We start from the raw sequence: 19,852 nt of genomic DNA on the forward strand, positions 1-19,852 counted from the left end.
AAAGTTTGCAGGTTTTTGGCTCATTTTAGGAAAGTAGTATTATAAACAACTGATAGCCAAATCCAGTTCAACCAGTTAGCACTTCATTTTTCTTATAAATACCCTATACAATCTACATAAGGGAACAGAGGCAGCGTGGATCATCTGAAAGGGCTTCAGAGTATGAATCAGGTTTGAATTCAGTCCCTGCCATTTACCACATGACCTTGTGCAAGTTATCCCACCTCTGTGCTTTGGTGCATTTATCTATAAAACGGTGATATTGCACACTAACTTTCAAGGTGGTTGTGAGGATAAAAGTAAAGTTTAGCATAGTACCTGGCACACAGTAGGTGCCCCCAAAATTATAGGTATAATTATAGCTGCATCTTGACAGCAGCTCTAGCTAGTAAGAGACAGCGAGAGCAAATCAGTCTGATGTTTATGGTAAAAGTGGAAATTTTGCTCAGAGATGTCTGTAGACTGACAAAGACATCTAGAAAATGAATTGGAAAACAGTTGTGAAGACTCTCCAGTTGAGATGAGGACAAACCCAATGCATAAAATCCATTCAGTGCAGGAGGAAGGCATGGACGTGTGGGAAGTTACAGATTATGCTTTTGCTCATCCATCTACAATAGGAGCTTAATTGGGGGAAATCCATGCCTGATTCAGTCAAAGCATCTGGTCAGAGGACACACTAGTGAACATCATTAAATTTGCAACAATATTTTAAGGGTCTCTTTCCTCAAAGAATTAAAAGAAGAAAAATAGACTCTTTGGAGACAGACAGGTCTGGGTTAATACTCCAGGTTTGCTAAACATTTGCCATGTGTTGTTGACCTCTCTCAGCCTTTGACCCTGGTTCTTTCATATGGAGTGTGGAGATGGCAATGCTGCCTCACAGGTGGAGGTGAGCTTTGACTGGATCCAAGGGTGTAGTACAGGGAGGTTGTTCAACAAGCAAGACCAAATTCTCATTTCACAAGTGCCAAGTTAGGACAACACATCAAATCCTCAGGCTAGCCTTTTTAAGGTTTGGAGGTGTCTTTTGTCTAATGCAAATTTGGAATTATTATATTTTAAACTTGCCAAAAGTGCAGGGGACCTGTTAACTTTATATAATTTCATAGCTTCTGATATACCTGCAGGTCAGAAGCAATGAGGGAGTAAATTGGAGCCCTTGACATCATGAATATGAAAAATATGAAAAGTCTAATAAGACAAGAGACAACTATGAGGTAAGTAAATGTTACAAAGTTCTGAAACTGCTAGGGGCTTTCCCATCAACCAAGTGTCCAACTCAGTCTTTTAGAATTATTTTTTTTCCTTGATGAAATTGTGTCTTTGATTTTATAGTGGAAGCTCCAGGGGAAACAGGGTTGCTTTATAGCCAACTTTCGTGAAATGTATCTATTCCAATCATGAACGGAACACACTGATAAAGAGACCCAATAAACATATTTCCTTATAAGGTGACCAGTCACAGCTGTCAGAGAGGAAATCTTCCCCCTCAGTTCTAGTTCTACACATGGAACCTGAAGACAATGTGGCTTTAAAAGCTCAACAAGGTCTTTAGCACTCAGTGGTGAAAAAAAGAACAATGCTGAACTTACCTCTGTCATACGGGGCTTGCGGGAGCTGGATGGCACAAGCCTTCCTGCCTCAGGATGCGGAGCTGTGGCCATGGTGTATGTCTCTTTGCTCACCTTCTGCTTAGACCTCAGGAGGGACAAAGCAGCTTTAGTGGAAACCCCCGGAAGGTTGGGGTTGTACAAACTTATGCACCAACCAGCGTAAACAGAGGACCTCCTATCTGCATGCTGGATGTGATTTGGCTTAATGTAGTTTAAATAGCACCAACTGACATTAGTGGTCGTGTGGAGGCTGGGGAACTGCAGTACCTTCTTTGAGTCCGTACCTTCTTGTGACTTGGCAGGTCTGAGGGATGTTTCTGACAGAGGCAGAGAGCTGGGAGGAGCCAGGGGAGGGGGATCAGGTTGTTCCTTGGAATCTTCTTTCTTCACGCTCAGTGGGGGCAACCCTCTTCGATGAGCTCTCCCAGATGGCTGGGCATATTCCTTCAAAGCTTCTGAGCCTGGGGCTGTCCCATGGGACAATGTGGAGTGAGAGAGGGGAGGAATTTCCTTGGGGTCAGATGGGTCTGAGGACAGGCTGGCCAGTGTTTCTAGCTCCCTCCTGCCCTGGCCCTGGCTTCCTGGATGGGATTTCTCTGTCCTCTTCCCACCCTCAGTGCTGGTCAGCACAACACTGCATGGTTTTACCAGCTCAAGTTTTTCATCTGCTTTGGAAGCTTCCTCTTCCTTCACTCTTTTTTGCTGCTGGGTTTCCATGGTAAGTTCAAGGCTGCCAGCTGGTGAAAGGACACGTTTGCTTCCCCCCACTGTCGAGGAACTCCCCTCAAGGCTCAAGGCACCTTCTGATGACAGGGAAGTGCCTTTTCTTTCAGGTAATGTCACAGGCACTCTCAGGTATGGAGTCTGGAAACCTCTGCTTTGCTCTTCACTTAAGCCCGGCAGTCCAGGCCCAGCCTCATACATGTGTGCCCCACACGCGGCTGTCCCTTTGGATGAGGGCTCCTCACTCTTGGGAAGAGGTGCACTTGCTGAGCTGCCTTGAGACTGGGTGACCAAGATCTGAGAAAGGGTGGTGTACATTGCACTCCCATAGGACGGCGTGTTGGTCTGAATGCGGACGGGCACCACCAGGGACACCATGGTGTCTGGACAGGTGGGCAGGGCCAGCGGCAGGGCTGATGTGGGTGCCGAGGAACTGGCTGGGGGAGCTGCAGGGGGCAAGTGGATGTCACTGCTGTACCCTGTGCTGCAGGAGGGGCCAGGAGTTGCTGTCGCCAGTGGAGCTGGGCTGGTTTTGATCTGGGGCAGGTGGCTTTCCACATCAGGGAGCTGCAGTGCAAACTGGGATTGCAGAGGCAGGAAAAGCCCGGAAGAGAGTGCTGAGGAGGCCGGGTATGGCATGGGGAGGAAGGAAGGGGGCTGCCGGAAGGTAATGTCAGCTGGATGAGGCAAGAGCTGGGGGAGATGGAGTTGGCCTGGGTGCAGAACAGTAGGCTGGAGAGGAAGTGGTGGGGCTTGGAATAAGGACGGAGGGAGTGGAGGCATGGAGTATGGTGAGGAGAGGAGGCTGGACATGGCCTGGCTGGAGAAGAAGTCTGAAGACTGTCCTGGCTCATGCTGCAAGAGGTGCTGGAAAGAAAAAAGGGAGACAGGTGGGGGCAGATATGGTTTCTCCTGCAGGGGCAGCTGGGCCACGGGGTGGTGCAGCACCTGCAGTGCTTCCGTGAAGGGTGGAGTGGACCCCAGCGGGGGCCTGTCCTGCACCTGGCTCTTGCCTCCCGGGTGCCCACTGTGCGAGGTGGCCGCTGAGGAAATCTGGGGCAATGAGCTTTTGGTTGAAGGTTTGCCGGATGAGGACTGTGGGTCCTCACTCTCTTGTCTTCCCTTAGGGGTGGCCTCTGGCTCCATTTCTGGAGGCCTGCTCAGAGAGGCCTGCCTCACCAAAAAGCATTTTCTTCTCTCTGGCGGGGCCACCGGAGCCGGTGGAGCCACTGGGGCTGGTGCAGAAGGGCCTGTCAAGGACAAGCTGCCGTAATCAAATGATTTGCTGCGTGTCTCAGTCATGTGGGCAGAGTGGGAAATGTTGGGGCTCTGCTCCGAAGCCGACCTCCGCATCTCTCGGGCGTGTGGGTGGTGGCTGGGGACAGTCAGCATATGGGTGCCCAAGGGTTTGGAGCGAGGATCAGATGAGGGCCCAGGGGCCTCAGCTTTCCCGTGGTCATCCCTATCAAACGAGGCTGAGCGGCTGGACCCACTCAGAGAGACACTGCTTTCCTGGCTCGGGCTGCGAGACAGAGGCGCAGATGACTCAAAGCTGGACTCCCCGGATGACTGGGCCATCTCGGCCAGGCGCAGTCTCTTCTTCTTGGGTGGCAGCTTCTCGGCTGGGAGCTGGGCCAGTGTCTGGCTGCGTTGGGGCCACTGGAACTCCTCTGTCTTCTCGGGTTCCTTAGGAGGTGGTTCGGGTTCTGTGTCAGGCCGGTCCGGCTCCTCGGTCACCAGGATCTCTGGAACCTGAATGTTGGGCTGGCGGACCAGCTTGGGTTGCAGGGAATGCGCTGGGCGTCCATGCGGGGCAGGTGGCGGGGACGAGAACTGGGCCAGAGATTTGTCTTCCCCTTCTGGGCCACTGGGCTGCTCAAGAGGGTCGGATTTCTCAAAGGAGCTGGTGTGCTGGATGACAGAAATTTCTTTGGACGTTGTTCTCCTCTCCTTCCCTGATTCTGAACTGGACCCTGGCTTGGGAGTCCGAGGCTGGAAGCCCGTAGGTCCCTCCAATGAGGGCGCTGATTTACTTGGTTCTGCTGGTGACTTGGTGGACTCCAGGGGAAGGTTCCGAGCAGCATCAGATGGCCCGGGGCTGCCAAACTGACTTTTTGTTGACTCAAAGGTAGGCGGCTCTTCCTCATCCCCAAGACTCTTCTCCTTCCTCCTCTTCCTCAGTGGAGTGAGTTCCAAGGTGGCCCCCAGTTTATAATGCATCATCTGGGACCACGGCTCGTGTTCCAATTGACTCTTCTCGGCTTCGGAAGATGCGTGAGCACCTGCAGAGAGGGGCTTGGTGATCTGAAGCTCTGAGCAGTAGTACTTTTTATGGGCTTCGTAATTATCCCTTTTCTTGTACCGAGCACCACATATGGTACATTCATAGATGACCCCTTTTGTTTTCAAGCCCTTCTTGGTCTTTTTGGTGAGTTCACTTTCCTTGGGTTCTGGTTCGTCGGAGGGCTTGGAGGCTGCGTCTTTGCTACTTGGTCCAGCCTCCTCAGAGCTGTACTCGCTTCCCAGAGGAAGCTCGATGGCAGGCTGGCGCTTCAGCATCCGGGGGTGGGAGGTAAACACTGGGCTGCTGTGGCTCAGGGTATCAGAGTCGGTGATATGGTCGTCGAAGGAGTAGCTACCTCGGAAGGTGTGGTGGGGGGTACTGAGGGTGCAGGTGGCCGAAGGCATAGATTGGCTTCTCAGGAGAGGCACAGGGGGGGTGGTACTGGGTGGGTGCTGGAGGCTCAGCAGTGATTGTTCGGGCTTCGTCTTCTCACTGTGGGACGACAGGGGCTCCCGGTAGAGGCTGGACTTGGGGGACTCCATGCTGCTGCGCCTGGTCAGAGAGCTCCTCCTGGGCTTCACGCTGTCTATCTCGCTGGTGTCCACCACAGCCTCGTTGATGGTGATGAGCTTCGTGATGTGCTCAATCACCTGTGTCCGGGGCACAGACAAAGGTACCAGGCTGGGCTTGTCTTCAGTGGACAGGGGCAGGAGGGTCTGGGTGGAGGTGGCAGTCAGCATGGCGGTCCTCTGGCCAATCCGTCCGCACTTGCCGAAGATGATCTCCGCATAGGACTTGGCATTGGTGTTTGGGGGGCTGACCTGCTGTTCAGCGCTCTCGGAGCGGGAGAAGTACCCAGACTCAGTACTGCCTTTGCTGCCTGGGCTCAGAAATGCCTGCTCATCAATCACCTTCTTCCTCTCACTCAGGCGGAGGGCCAGCTTCTGCTTAATGGTGTGGGTGTCTTCCGGTTTATGGCTCAGGGGATGCTCAGATGAGGGTTCTGCAAAGGGAGTCGGGTCCTCCAGCGACGGTGCTGTGCTGGACTGGGACAGGGAGGAGCGTTCGTGGCTGGAACTGTGGCTTCCAGAGCTGTACAAGCTGCTGGAGAGGAGGGGGTGCTTAGGCCTGGGGGAGAGCTCTGTGGGGGGCCCAGATGTGGCGCCAGTTTCCTCTTCGGAGTCTGTGCTTTCTCCCTCGGTGGGCTCCTCAAATTCCTCCCCGGGGATCCTCTCCATCTCCAGCCCTGGCGGGTACATCTCACCGCCCACGCCCGAGGCCAGGCCCGCTTTGATGCGGTGGGCATGGGACTTCCTGTGCTTGTAGAGGTTGCTCTTGGTCTTGAAGGAGAAGCCACAGGGACCGCAGGGGTAGGGTCTCTCGCCCGTGTGTGAGCGGATGTGCTTCTGGAGCACGCTGGGCTTGGCGCAGGGCCGGCTGCAGTACTGGCAGATGTACTTGCCAGGCTTCTGGGGCTTCCTCTCCTTCTTGTGTGCCTCTTCTGTGGGCTTCAGGGACACCTGGGAGGGACGGGGCACAAAGACCTTGGGGATGCCAGGCAGGTCCTCAGGGGGGAGGATGGAAGCATGGGAAGGGAGGAGCTGGCTCTGCGGGTGGAGCCCAGGTGTCACGAAGGAGCTTGAGGGTCCAGGTCTCATGGGGTCAATGAGTTGCCACGTGGACCCCTCCAGGAGGTGCTCCGGCTTGCCCGGCGACATGAATGCTGGTGTCAGAGGGTGCTGCGGAAGCTGGGAGATGTGGACGGAGGCTTCGATGGACGGCCTCTTGGGGGGCTTCTGCTGCTGGCCCGTTTTCTCCTGAGAGCCTTCCCTAAGAACTGCCGAGGGGCCAGGGAAGGGCTGCGGGGCTAGGAGCTCCTGGGGGGCACTCTCTTGGGGGGCAGCTGTGCTGCTGCCTGGGTATGGGACGCTGGAGGAAACACTGGTCTGAACGGCCTCTCCTTTGGTCAGCCGCTTCCGGGGACTTCCCTCAGCCTTCTTGGTGCCCTTGATGCTTTGTTCAGGATCCATGACCTTCGCGGAGACCTCAGATGCTACTCAGGGAGGGTGGGGCAGGCTGCATTTACGAAGAATCCAAGTGTCCGGAGGAGGCGTCCAGCTTTGGCCACATTGGTCAAAAGCTGCAGAAGCCCACCCTGAGACGGCTTTGGGAGATTTTTTTGCAAGTGTCACTGGCTGCTAGTGGACTCAGAGCAGGTCATTGGGGCCCAAGCTACTCCTCTGGGTGAGGCATGGCCCTCTACTTGGCAGACAGAAAGCACACCAGCGCTTCCTGCCTGAATGTCTGTAGTGAAAACGTCACGAGGGATGTCAGTATTGCCATTGTGTTGTGCCGGTGGGCAGTGGCAAGTGGCCCCCACGAGTCCCCCGTGTGCTATGCGAACGGCTGAAGGTGGGAGACGTCTGTGTCCATGGCCCAGTCATCCCTGGTGCCAGCCCAAGAGATGCCACACTGGATGCTGGGGGCAGCTCCGTCCTGGCTTCTTCTCTCCTTTGTCCCGTGTTTGGTGATCGGTGGCCTCGGAGGAGAAGTCAAACTCTTCTACGGAACAAAAACGCACGCACAGAAACACACACACACAAAAGAGAAGACAGAGTTACTGTGGTGTGTCCCCATGGCCTGGGCCACTCAGACTCAGTGTCAAAACCCACGGAAGCCCCTCCAAGATCAGCCAGAGAACTACAGCCCAGCTCCACGTGCACAAGCGCTGCCCGTCTTCCCCTCACCCGCCTCTGCAGCTGATGCCAGTGTGCTGGTGACATGGTGGCTGTGTGGAGTCTTTGGGGCTGAAGGTAGGGCAGGTTCTGGGAATGGCAGGGCAGTCGGGGTCAGGAGGCCTGTCCTGCTTTGTGGACCCGTTCTGAGTGAGCTGGAGCTCTCTAAGCCTCCACTGCCCAATCTATAAAACAGACAACAGCATTTCCTGCCCTACTGCACCCTGGGGATGCCGTGGGCCCAGCGAGGTCATGGATGTGGATGCTGTTGGATGAATTTTGGGCGGTGCTAGGCCTGGCACAGGAGGAAGTGCCCATGGGTTATTCAGGTGTAAGTTTCCCAAGAGGAGGATTATTCTCTTGTGAATCTTTCTTTCTAGCCCTAGATATGAAAGTGTCCACAAGAGAAAAAGAGAGAGACATCATTGCTTTTTATGCCCTTGAGAACCTACTCCCAGCCCTGCGCTTCAAGGAGAAGCCGCCAACTACTGCTGTAGCTCACGGGAACTCCCACTCCACACACCTGAGACCACCTGACTGATCCAAAGGATCCCCAGGAAGAGCATTTTGGAAGCTTCCTCCAGTTTTGGAGACTTTTCGTGCCCAGTCAGTCCCAGGGAAGCTCTGGAACTCATTAAGAATGAAGGCCTTTGCCAATTGCAGGGACAGAGTTGGTCTGATGGTCTGAGTGGACTCCCAAGTGAGAGCATCCTCCCAGGCCAGCCGAAAATCAGGCTGTCCAGGCTCCCTGGGTCCTGAGTGCATCTCAGGTCCCTTCTGACCAGGGCCACGGTTGGAATTTTGAAGCTGGAGGCCACTGTGAATCTGTCATGCTCAATCACATGACTTCCCAGTTGGGAACACTGAGGGCCATGAAAGTCCTATTTAAAGTCTGATGTTTCTAAGCAGCAAGTTGTCACAGCTGGAGTTGGTCCCCCGTCCCTCCTAGGTGCCTGTTCCCAGGGGAGCCCCTGGGTGGATGAGAAGTGTTTCTGTACTTTCTTCTGCTGTAAGCGTGTACTGCCCCGGGCAACCTGCCCTGGGCGTCCTATGTCCTTGTCTTGCTTTTCATCTCCCATTTGCTGATACAGAAGTGAGACGTTCACTCCTGGCCCTTTCTGGAGTTGCTCAGATGAACAAGTCTCTAAGTCTCAGAGAGTTGTCTCTGAAATGGCAGGATTTCAGCCCCATGACAAGGTTAAGGAGGGCAGATGACTTGATCTTTTTAGTAAAAATTGTACCCTATAAATGTTCTCCTTTTTCATTCTGTCTTGGTTCTACAAGGAATTCAAGGTAACTATTACATCATATTTGTAGAAGAATGACAAACTGTAACAAAGATAACAAATTAGAACTGAGAAAATGTAAATAGAGCAGGAAGTTAGGATTGGTGGGACAAAAAGAACACTAAGATACCAATCCTAAGGGTTCTATAGTTCAGCTATACATGAGCTCCCTGACAGCCAAGGGGAAAAGAGAGATGTGGTCCATTACAGAGTGCTTATAGCCAGAGGGGAACAATGATCTAGGTTCCTTACAGGAAGAAAAAGCTTGCTTGAAATGAAACTTTTCCATGTGGCACTTCAGTCAGGGGCAGTAATGATGCAGGAGATCATCTGTGTCTTCAGTGATGTCCCTCTAGCAAATGCAGTAATTGATCTTTGTTAATGGAAGATCACAATTCAGCAAAGGTTAGCAGCCAAATCCCTCCTCCGACCTAGGCAAAGAAAGCATTCTCCCAAAGCAGGCTGAGTGTGGGGGAGGCAGGGAAATCTTCTTTTACTAAGTCCCAGTCAACAGGGTGGCCATATAAGATGTCATCCAATCTGGGACCTGCTGATAACTATAGAGGGACCACAGGAATAAATGTTTATTGGAGAGGATGTTGGACTAGTGCAATCCCCTCACTTAGATGAAGAGACTGAGGGCTGAAGATGATAGGATTTGCCTTGAAAATCACAGATGGCAGAGCTGTACCATCCTGAGCCTCTGGAGCCCCCAGCCAGGCTCATCTCTCCTCCCTCAATTAATGACATTCCCTGGGGCTTCTGTGTGGCTGAGCACGGCAGGAAGTCAATGGCTCTCTGTTCTAGGGAAGCAGCAGCATGACCCTAGGGGACATCCCTGGGTTCACAGTGAGGAGTGTTAGGGTGTCTAGAGTCTGAATAGCAGCACTGGCTTTTCAGCTGACCTCACCGCATCTACCGGGTGGGAGAAGCTGGGTGCTCAGCTGAGGTGGGGCAACCCATGCCGATGGCATTACCCCACCTCACTTATCCAGGTCAAGGTGGGCAGAAGAGCTGAGCCATGTAAATTCAGACGAGGTGGACCTCATGTACAGTTGTAGTCAGGTGGAGGGAGAGCTGCTCCCTGGGCTGGGCTGGGCCTCCAGGCCTGGCTGTACCTGTGTGTCCGTTGGGAGATGGGGGGAGGTCTCTGGGTTCTGTATGTGGGTAACAAAGGGCTGACTTTGCTTTTGTGTAAAGATCTCAAAGCACCCCAAACCCTGGCTAGTGGTAAGCCTGGCTTCTTCCGATGGATGGATGGATCCCGTGGCATGATGGGTGGTGACATGATCAGCTAGTGGGGGTCAGTTGGCCAAGAGGTCCTTACTTTGTCTGGTCCTATGTTTGCCATTCACAAAGCCACATACTCTCCAGGGGCAAGAAGCCCCCAGTGGCTGGGGCTCCATATGATTTCCAGGGGCAGGGTGAATGAGGGAAGAGTCAGGTGACTACTGAGTCATCGGGTGACTCACTGGGCCAGCGGTGCCTACCTAGGGTCGGTATCAAGCTTCTCCATAAAGGGGTCTCCTTCTGGCAACTCTGGAAGAGGAGTCACAAAGGGGGTCAGCACTGAGAATGCACAGTCACTGAGGGCTGTGGGCTGAGGCCCCTTCATTCTACAGACAGGGCACCTGGGATGTTGTGGGAATGACCGGCCCAGGGCCACACTGGTCCTCTTACCCCAGGGCCAGTGATCTCTGCCACTGTCCTCTACCATAGCATGATACTCGGGGCCATGGGAGGGGCAGCGGGGGTGCAGGTGCAGCTGGAGAAACTGCAACACCTAAGGCCTTGGGGTGTGCTGCCCTTCAGATGCAGCCCGAGCGGGTGTTTACTACCTCTTTAACTCCTTCAGGAAGACCACTCTGCCACTGTGACCAAGACACCAAGAAAATGGGTCTTTCCTACTTTCTGAGATTCTGAGACTGAGTGTGAAATTTTAATATAAGCCTGAATGACAAAGAAAACTCTGCTTCTCCAGGGTCACCTATGAAAGATCACCTATAAAAGCCACCAGAGGGGCTGGGGTTGTGGCTCAGTGGTGGAGCGCTTGCCTCGCATGTGCGAGGGATTGGGTTCAAGCCTCAGCACCACATAAATATAAATAAACAACATAAAGGTATGTGTCTATCTACAACAACAACAACAAAAAAGCCACCAGAGATATGGGGTCAGAACCTCGAGGTTTCCCTTTCAGGCCAACAGGGGTCTGAACCCCAGTCCATAGAGAGGATGCATGTCCTTTGCTGATGATGTCAGAATGGCTACAGGGTCCACATTGCCTGCCACTGAGGCCACAGCCCCCAGAGAGCTGCAGCTTAGAAGACAGCTGATGACCATGAAGAGAACTTGAGCTTCAACCACCAACTGGTTAACATACCAGGTCATTTCCAGAAGGTTCCAGAAGCTTCCATAGGCCTAGCCATTGGAACAGCCCAACAAGGAAGAGGGCAGGGCTTGCTAGGGCTGGAGCCACAAAGGCCTTGGGGGAGGAGCCAACAGACTCAAGGCAAGGCGGTCTATGTCCAAAGCCAAACGATAAATCACCTCCTGCAACCAGGCATTGGTACCACAGGACCAGAGCCCAGAGTAGACACCCTGGGGCTTGTAGGAGGTGGAGCCGGGAGCTGGGCTCTATCAGGAGGACAATGCCACCAGACCCGGCAGGAGACCAGCTGGACTGTGCCTCTGGCTCTAGGCTGAGGAGCCTGGGCCACTTGCCAAGTAAGATAAGGCTGTGCCAAGATGGGGACAGGGGCCCCATGCCCAGGTCACTGTTAGATCAATCTGACCCCAGAATGGTGGGTCTGAACAAAGTTCTTTAATTGTAATTTACTGACATATATACTTATCTCCCAAGATACCAAAATCTGTTCAAACATTTTACTGACAGTAATAAAGCATATTGATCTCAAAATGCCAGGAAAATGAATCTTCCTCCTAACTCTGACAACTGGGACCCAGGGAACAGGGCCACAGGCTGGATTGTAGGTAGCAGTTAATAGTCTTACTTAACAATCCAACAACAAAACCAGTGTCTCCTCTAAGAACCTCTGTATGCAATACTGTGTGTGTGTTCATGTGCAAGACCCAACTCTTCACCTGCAAAGAAAAGCAAAAGTGACCACAGGCTCAGATGGTGGCAATACAGGGCAGACAGGAGTACATGGTTCTAGAGAGACACGGGGAGAAGTGGTCAGGGAGCTTTAGAGCAAAGTCTAGGCAAAGAGAGTGGCCAATGTTGAGGCTGGGTCCTTGGCTGGGAATGGGAAACATGACTAGCTATTTGTTTTTCTTTTTAGTCATCAAAGTCCACCTGAGTGCTGGGGGTGTGGCTCAGTGGTAGAGCACTGGCCTAGTGTGCAGGAGGACCTAGGTTACTAAAAACAAAACCAAAACGAAAGCAAAACTCTACTTGAGCTTTAGCTGGGTCTATGGCTGCCCAGCTAGAGCCTGTATTTCCCAGCCTCCCTTGCAGCTAGTTCTGGCCAAGGTGCTGTATGCAACTTGTAGGTCATGGCCAGCAGGTCAAGCGCTTGCCTTCCATTTGCCCATTTTCTCAGGAAGGATCACCATGGGGTGGTGGTGAGTGAATGCTGATCACACAGTCAAGCGCGTTACCCGAAGGCATGGTGGGATAAGACTGGGTGACGATGTGAAGCCAAGACATCGGCCTCAGACAGAAATACATCTTCCATCTGTTGAAACCAGCTACTTGGTCCCTTGGTGCAGCTGAACAAATACACTAACTCATCCTGGGTTGGAGTGTGATGTTGGTCTCTGGAAGGCGGCACCTCTGCAGAGCTGCTTCCGGATTCTAGAGGCTGGTGGCTCCCTTCCATCTTCAAAGCCACATCCTCTCACACTGAGTTATTCTAATCCTGACTCCTCTGCTTCTCTCTATCAACTGTGCATTTTTTTAGATTCTGTTGGATTCATCCAGGATAATCCCTCGTGAGGTCCTCAATTTAATTACAACCACAGTCCCATTGCCATGATAGGCAAGGCAGGTTCCAGGAATTGGGAGGTGGCTCTCTTGGGGGTTACTGTTCTGCTTACCACAATGGGATCTTATTTTTTAAAAATCTCTATCTCTTGATTTCTAGTAAGGCTTAGCGTTTTTATGTAAACTTATTCATCAATTATTTCATCCAGGAGATTATTTTTCTCATTCTTTTTAATGTCTCTAATGGATCATATTTTGTTTTAAATTTTTATAGATTCATATTTTATGTGAACCATATTTTCTTATGGGTTTACATAAACCTTGAATATTGGGGAATATCAATCTTTCACATCTAGGCTGGCAATATTTTCTCCTTACTGACTTATCATCAGTGTTCAACACAGCTGTACAGAACATTTTTGGCTCTATGTGGCAGACTGTATTATCACTCTTTCTCTTTATGACTTTAGGTTTCATGTTGAAGATTATTTTTTTGGAATGTCACCCAATGGTTCCTTATAGTTCCTTTATGATTTTTTTCCTTCTCTCCATTCTTCCTCCCCAGTGCTATCTTGGCTCCAGCTGGCATTTATTTGGGTATATAAGGTGTGAGGTTCAGATAAAACTTTTAATTTGTTGTCATCATAGCTAGCCAGCTGCCCTAGCACCATTATTGGATAGTCCATTCCCATCCCCCACCTAAAAGGTCTTGGGACATCTGCTAAAAGCACAGATCCTAGCCTCATTCCAGATCCACTGAAACGGAATCTCTGGGGGAGTGGACCCCAGAAGCTACATGTTTTGTAAAACTCCTGATGCCAATCTGACAAACACTCTTCTACAGGCTGGCCTTTAGGGACACTAATGAGATAGCTCTGACTGCATTCCGTGGCTAATCACCTGGCTTCTAGGTTTCTAGCCTCTCCCCCTCCCCCACCCACATCTCTTCAATGGCCGACCTCACCAGGGCTCCCTTTGTCAAGAACTCTCAATAGCTCCCCATGCAGAGAGGTTCAGCCAGTGGCACTTCAGTCCTGTCATCACTAGGCCGGGCCACCAGCCCTCTCAGGCTTTCCATCCTGCCCTTCCATTTGAATCTGCCCTTCCACCTTGCTGTTCCAGGGGAAGAACTCCCCAGAGGACCTGGGGAATGCTACCAGGAAGGAGGTGTGCTCGAGACGGGCCCGAATGAATGATGGGAAGCCTGGTCAAAGTTAGACTTGCAAGAAAGGGACTCAGGATAGGTGGGAGGGACGACATGCCAGGCACTGGAGGCTGGAATGTGTCCCCAGGGCACATCTACCTTCAGGGCTGTGACAGTTGGTGTCTGGGTGGGGACCTTGTGTAGAGCCAGGGTGGGCACTGGGAGGAGCTTCTGTGCATTTCCCATCTTGTCCCCAAACTGTGATGACTCAGTGGTGCCAAAGTGGTCCCCTGACAGAGCTGTGGCCACTGACCCTCAGAATCACCCAATGGTTCCTTATAGTTCCTTTATGATTTTTTTCCTTATGATTTCTGTGACCCTCAGAAAGCAGGGAGGAGGCACAACCTCTCCCCACGGGGTGGGCAGACATGTTGCTGGGCTGGACCAAGCTTTTGGGGTGACTGGCCCCTCAACTCTTCAACCTGGATTCATTCTTGGGAAAAAGGCACAAACTAGGTCCCAAGGCCAGCCTGTCCAGGAAGAAGACATTTTCTGCTAATCTAGTAGGTCAAATAGTGGTACTTCACAGAGAAGCCTGGGGTGTCTGCCGAGGTCAGGCCCTGGCTTAGGCAGTCCATCAGCATCTTCCCGTGAGCTTGTCTTCTCCTGGACTGGGCAGGGCCTGGGTCTAACTCATCTTTATATCTCTAGGGCCCGATACCAGGCTTGGCATGAAGTAAAATATAAAAATACTTTAAAAATACTCACTGACAACTACCACGTACCCAGCAGTGCTAAACACTAGCATTGGGATTCTCACACATGTCCCCTTTTTGCAAACATCAGAACTGGCACTTACGGCTTTAAATCAGGCAAGGAAGGGCAAAGGCAGGATTTGGACCCCAGGTTCAGGCTGATGCCTAGGAAACCCCCAAGGGGCCGAGGTTAGTCAGGGAGGCCCCGTTGGGTCCTGCCTTCCTTCTTGGTCTCCTAGCTCCTCCAGGAATCTTCCCGGTGGGCTCCAGCCACCCACCCTCACACCACACGTGACCCTCTGTGTGAATTGCTCTGTGTGACCATGTTAGCTGGTGTGGATCTTGAATGTCCCCTGAGGGCCCAGGTGTTAAAGGCTTGGTCCTCACTTGGTGCTATTGAACTGTGGTGGGGACTTTAAGAGTTGGGTCCTAAGGGAGGTCTTAGGTCACTGGGAAGGTGCCCTCAAAGAGGATTATTGACATGGCCCACCCTCCTCTTTCTTTGTTTCTTGGCTGCCATGAAGTGAGTTGCTAACTCTGCCACTTCCCCTCCATGAGCTACCGCCGTGCCACAAACACAGAAGCAACGGGACCTACCTACCGCAAACTGGAATCTCCAAACTGTGAGCCCAAAGAAACCTTTCCTTTATTCAAAAGTTGATTATTTCAGGTATTTTGTCACAGTAAGGCAAAGCTGACCAACCTATCAACCTTAGGGCTGAGTTTCATGAAAAATGCTTTTTCTCCCAACAATGAGTGGTGAATTATTCCTGGGGAGGCTCTTATTTAATTTTTCTTGAAGGACTGACCGCTGTGCTCCTACTTTTCTTCTTTACCTCCCACCCATCCCCAAGACCTAGATGGGGCTTGGAATTTCTGTGACTGGTTGAAAAACACATTCTGTTCATACATTGGGAAACCCTGAGTCAGTTTTGTCTGGCTGGTGTTTGTTTTGTTTGTCTGGTCCAGGGACCAACACGAAATGGATATCACTTGGAAAAAATGTACTCTCCAGAAACACCCCTGCGAACAGCACATCTCACAGTGAAACCAAGCACGATGCAGCCAGACGGCCAGACTTGCAGAGGCCTGGACTCACCTCTGGCCATTGTGATAACCCAGGTGAAGATGGTGTAAGCCAAGCTTCTCTGTCTGGACTGTACACCTGAACTCTTTGTATGTGTCAGGGCTGTTCTCAGGGAATTCACAGATGAGTTGATTTATTTCTGATAATAACCCTGCTGGTCAGGTACTATTATTATTCCCATTTTATAGATGAGGAAACAGAGGCACAAAATCACAAAGCTGCTAAATAGCAGAACCAGAACCAGAACCTGGGCCATCGGGTAACTTCTGCAGTGGAGACCCTCAGGGAAGCTGGGATCCCACCACCCTTATCAACAGGACTCAGATTGGAGTCAAAGTCCTAACCCCGTGGTTAACCAAACACTTTTCCTAGCAGCCTTCCTTCCTGCCAGGTGGGCTGGCCTTGTTAAGAATAGTATTTTTTTCTTTAAACTGGAAAAAAAATCTACAGCATTGAAGTCTTGCTCCCCGTTGATACTGAAAATGAACTGAGATCAGGAAGAGCAGCCTTGCTTCATCAAGGGCATGTGGGAGCCCTCACGCCTGGGCTTAGTTCATCTGCTAAGTGGTCTGTTGTTATACATCTAGTCATCTATCCACCCACCTCTCTGGCCATTTATTTATATCTTCTTTCCCCTGTAAGGATTCAAAGAGGCTTCTGCACACGGGTGAGAACTCAGTGGGCATCTGTGAACTTCGCTCGACCTATTTATCTTCAGTGGTCCAGGGAGTTCTTGTGGGTGAAAGGGCTTGAGGAAGAACAAAGCCTGAAATGAGAGTGGGCACCCGGCTCCTGGCCATCTGTCTTCTGTCAGTGTTAACATCAGTGCTGCCTGAGAAAGTCCTGGATTGCACGGTGGCCGCCGGCTTGCCAGTCTCCAGCAGGTCTCCAGCTGTTCCTTTGATGGCATTTTGTTTCTACCTAGGTGACAGTGGTACAAAAGGCCCCCTGCCTTCAAGCTTCCTGGGTAGTTCAGGTTCTGTCTACCAGGACACCTACCTGTGCGTGGACTCATGCTATAGAATAGACCATAGAAGGACAAATGACCAGGGAGATGGGTGACACTGTGTAAGCAAACAGTGGTCACAGAGAACACCTACAGTCTCCATCATTCTTGTGTATGACCTGTGTGGATGAAATATAACCGCACTGGTAATGACACGGTTCTCTGAATAATCAGTCTGCATCTCATTTCTTCATATATCAGTCTGCAATTATCACCTGGGCCTTCTCAATGCAAGGCCAGTAACAGGAATGAATCACAGAAAAACCCAACTGAAAACAGCAAAAAAGTTAAAATGAATCAAAGACCTAAGCGTAACAGCTTTTAGAAGAAAGCATATAGGGAAAGCCTCAGAACAATGAATTTGGCAACAGATTGATTCGATGTGACACCAAAAGCACAGAGAACAAAAGTTAAACATAGATAAATTGGACTACATCACAATTAATAACTTTTGGGCTGGGGTTGTGGCTCAGTGGTAGAGCGCTTGCCTCGCACATGTGAGACTCTGGGTTCGATCCTTAGCACCATATAAAAATAAATAAGTGAAATAAAGGTATTGTGTCCAACTACAACTAAAAAATAAATACTAAAAAATTAATAACTTTAAGCATCAAAAGACAAAATGAACAGAGTGAAAAGCAGCTGACAGAATGATTGTCATTTTATACATCTAATAAGGATTAATATGAAGAATATATAAAGAACTCCTACAACTCAACAACAACAACAACAAACAACCCAACTAAACTCTGAGCAAGGACTTAAACAAGAATTTCTTTGAAGAGCTATGAGTGACCAACAAACATAAGAAAAGATGTTCAACATCACTAATCATTAGGGACATCAAAATCAAAACCACAATTCAATACCACCTCAAGCACATTAAGATGATAAAAGAAGCATTGGCAAGGATATAGGGAAGTGTTGAAAACCTTGTGCACTGTTGGTGGGAATGTAAAATGGTTCAGCTTCTATGAAAAACAGTGTGGTGGTTCCTTAAAGCAAATTTTAAGGTGATTCCTCAAAAAATAGAATCACCGTATGATCCAGCAATTCCTCTTCTGGGTATATACTCAAAAAAATTGAAAGCAAAGAGATACTTGAACCCCCATATTCATGACAGCATTATTTTCAATAGATCAAAGGTGGAAGCAATCTAAGTATTCAACAATGGATAAACAGATAAAATGTAATATATATATATATATATATATATATATATATATATATATATATATACACACACACACACACACACACACACACACACACAATGGAATATCATTTAGTCTTTAAAAAGGAAGAAATTCTGATATATTGTGTAACATGGACGAATCTGGAGAACATTACTCTAAAGAATAAGCCAATCATAAAAGGACAAATACTATATGGTTCTACCCATATGAGACGCTGAGGGTGGTCAAAGTTCATAGATACGGAAAGTGGAATGATGGTTGCCAAGGACTCTGGAGAGAAAGGTGTTGGGATTTAGTGTTTAATGGTACAGAGTTTCAGTTTTGCAAAGTGAAGAGCTCTGTAAATTGGATGCATGGCAATGTTAATGTACTTAACCCTATTGAACGGAAACAGGATAGTAAATTTGATGTGTATTTTACCACAGTTTTAAAAAATGGCAAAATATTTTAATAGCATTTCAAGAAAGAAGTTATCTGAATGGTCAGTAAGCACATGTCAGAAGTTTTCCCTAAGATTTTGTTTTATGTGTAACTCTTTAATCTATTTGGAATTGGTTTTATTTATGGTGCAAGATAATGATTCAATTTCATTCTTTTTTTGCATGTGGAATCCAGTTTTCCCAGCACCAATTGTTGAAGAGACTATCTATCCTTTCTCATTGCGTTTTCTTGATAGTCTGGTTGAAGACTGGTTGGCCGTAAATGTGTGGATTTATTTCTGGGATCTCTGTTCTGTTTCACTGGTCTGTAGGCCTGTCTTTATGTCAGTAACACACTGTTTTGGTTACTGTGGCTTTGTCATATATTTTGAAATTAAAAAGTGTGATACCTCCAGCTTTGTTATTCTTTCTCAGGACTGATTTCAGCTATCCAGAGCTTTTTATGTTCCATATTTATAAAATTGTTTTTAAATTCTATTTCTGTAAAAAATGCCACCAGGAATTTTTATAAGGATTGAATTAAATCTGTAGATTACTTTGGGTAGTATGGACATTTCAACAATATTAATTCTTTCAACCCATGGACAAAGATGTTAACCCATTTGATTCTTCTTGAACTTCTTTCATCAATGTTTTGTAATTCTCAGGTTACTCCTCTTTTGTAGCCTTACTTACGTTTATTCCTAAGTATTTTAGTCTTTTTGGTATTATTGTAAATGACACTGTTTCCTAATTTCCTTTTCAGATAGTTCATTGTTGTTAAATAGAATTGCAACTGATTTCTGGATATTGATTTTGTATCCCCCAACATTATTAAATTTATTATTTCAAACAGTTGTTTTTAATAGAAATCTTTAGGGATATATATATATATATATATATATATATATATATATATATATATATGATCATATTATCTACAAACAGAGACAATTTTACTTCCCCCTTTTCCAATTTGGATGCCTTTAATTTTTTATTCTTGCCCGATTGCTCTGGCAAAAACTTTCAGAACTATGTTTAATAAAAGTGGCAACAATGGGCCTCCTTGCCTGGTTGCTGATCTCAGAGGAAAATCTGAGTTTTTTACTATCGAGCGTGACATTAGTTGTGAGTTTGTCCTATACAGCCTTCATTTGGTTGAAAACTTTTTTTCTGGTGCTAATTGGCTAAGAACTTCTTCCTTTCTTTCTTTTTAATTGTGAAAGGTGTTGAATTTATTTCAAATGTTTTTCCTGTATCTGTTGAGATGATCATGTGACTGTTGGTCTTTATTTTGTTAGTGTCGTATATCACATGTACTGTTTTCATATGTTAAAACGTCTGCATCCTAGAAATACATCCTATTTGGTCATGGTAGGATATTCTTTCACCATTATTGGATTTGATTTGCTTGTGTTTTGTTGAGGATTTTACATCTATATTCATCAGGAATGTTGGCCTATAGTTTTCCTTTTTTGGTGGCATCTTAGTTTGGTTTTAGTATCAGAGTACGGTAGCCTCAAAATGACTTTGAAAGTATTTCCTTTTCTATTTTTTGGTAGAAGTCCAAAAGGATTGATGTTAATTCTTCTTTAAATGTTTGTTAGAATTCACCAGTAAAGTCATTTAGTCCTGTACTTTGCTTTATTAGGAGG

General features: G+C 48.7%; 1 protein-coding gene across 2 annotated transcripts in view; it reads right to left on the reverse strand.

Annotated features, from left to right (window-relative positions):
• Hivep3 (HIVEP zinc finger 3) overlaps nt 1–19,852 on the reverse strand; it is a 156,026-nt gene that overhangs the window by 51,455 nt on the left and 84,719 nt on the right. For both annotated transcript variants that reach the window (XM_071617752.1, XM_071617753.1), the window contains exon 3: nt 1,596–7,185. In XM_071617752.1, coding sequence (XP_071473853.1) covers nt 1,596–6,653 — 5,058 coding nt within the window. In that variant the 5' untranslated portion in view covers nt 6,654–7,185. The remainder of the gene's footprint in view (nt 1–1,595; nt 7,186–19,852) is intronic.

The sequence above is a fragment of the Marmota flaviventris genome, chromosome 10 (genome assembly GCF_047511675.1).
Source record: "Marmota flaviventris isolate mMarFla1 chromosome 10, mMarFla1.hap1, whole genome shotgun sequence".
In the NCBI taxonomy this organism is placed as follows: domain Eukaryota; kingdom Metazoa; phylum Chordata; class Mammalia; order Rodentia; family Sciuridae; genus Marmota; species Marmota flaviventris.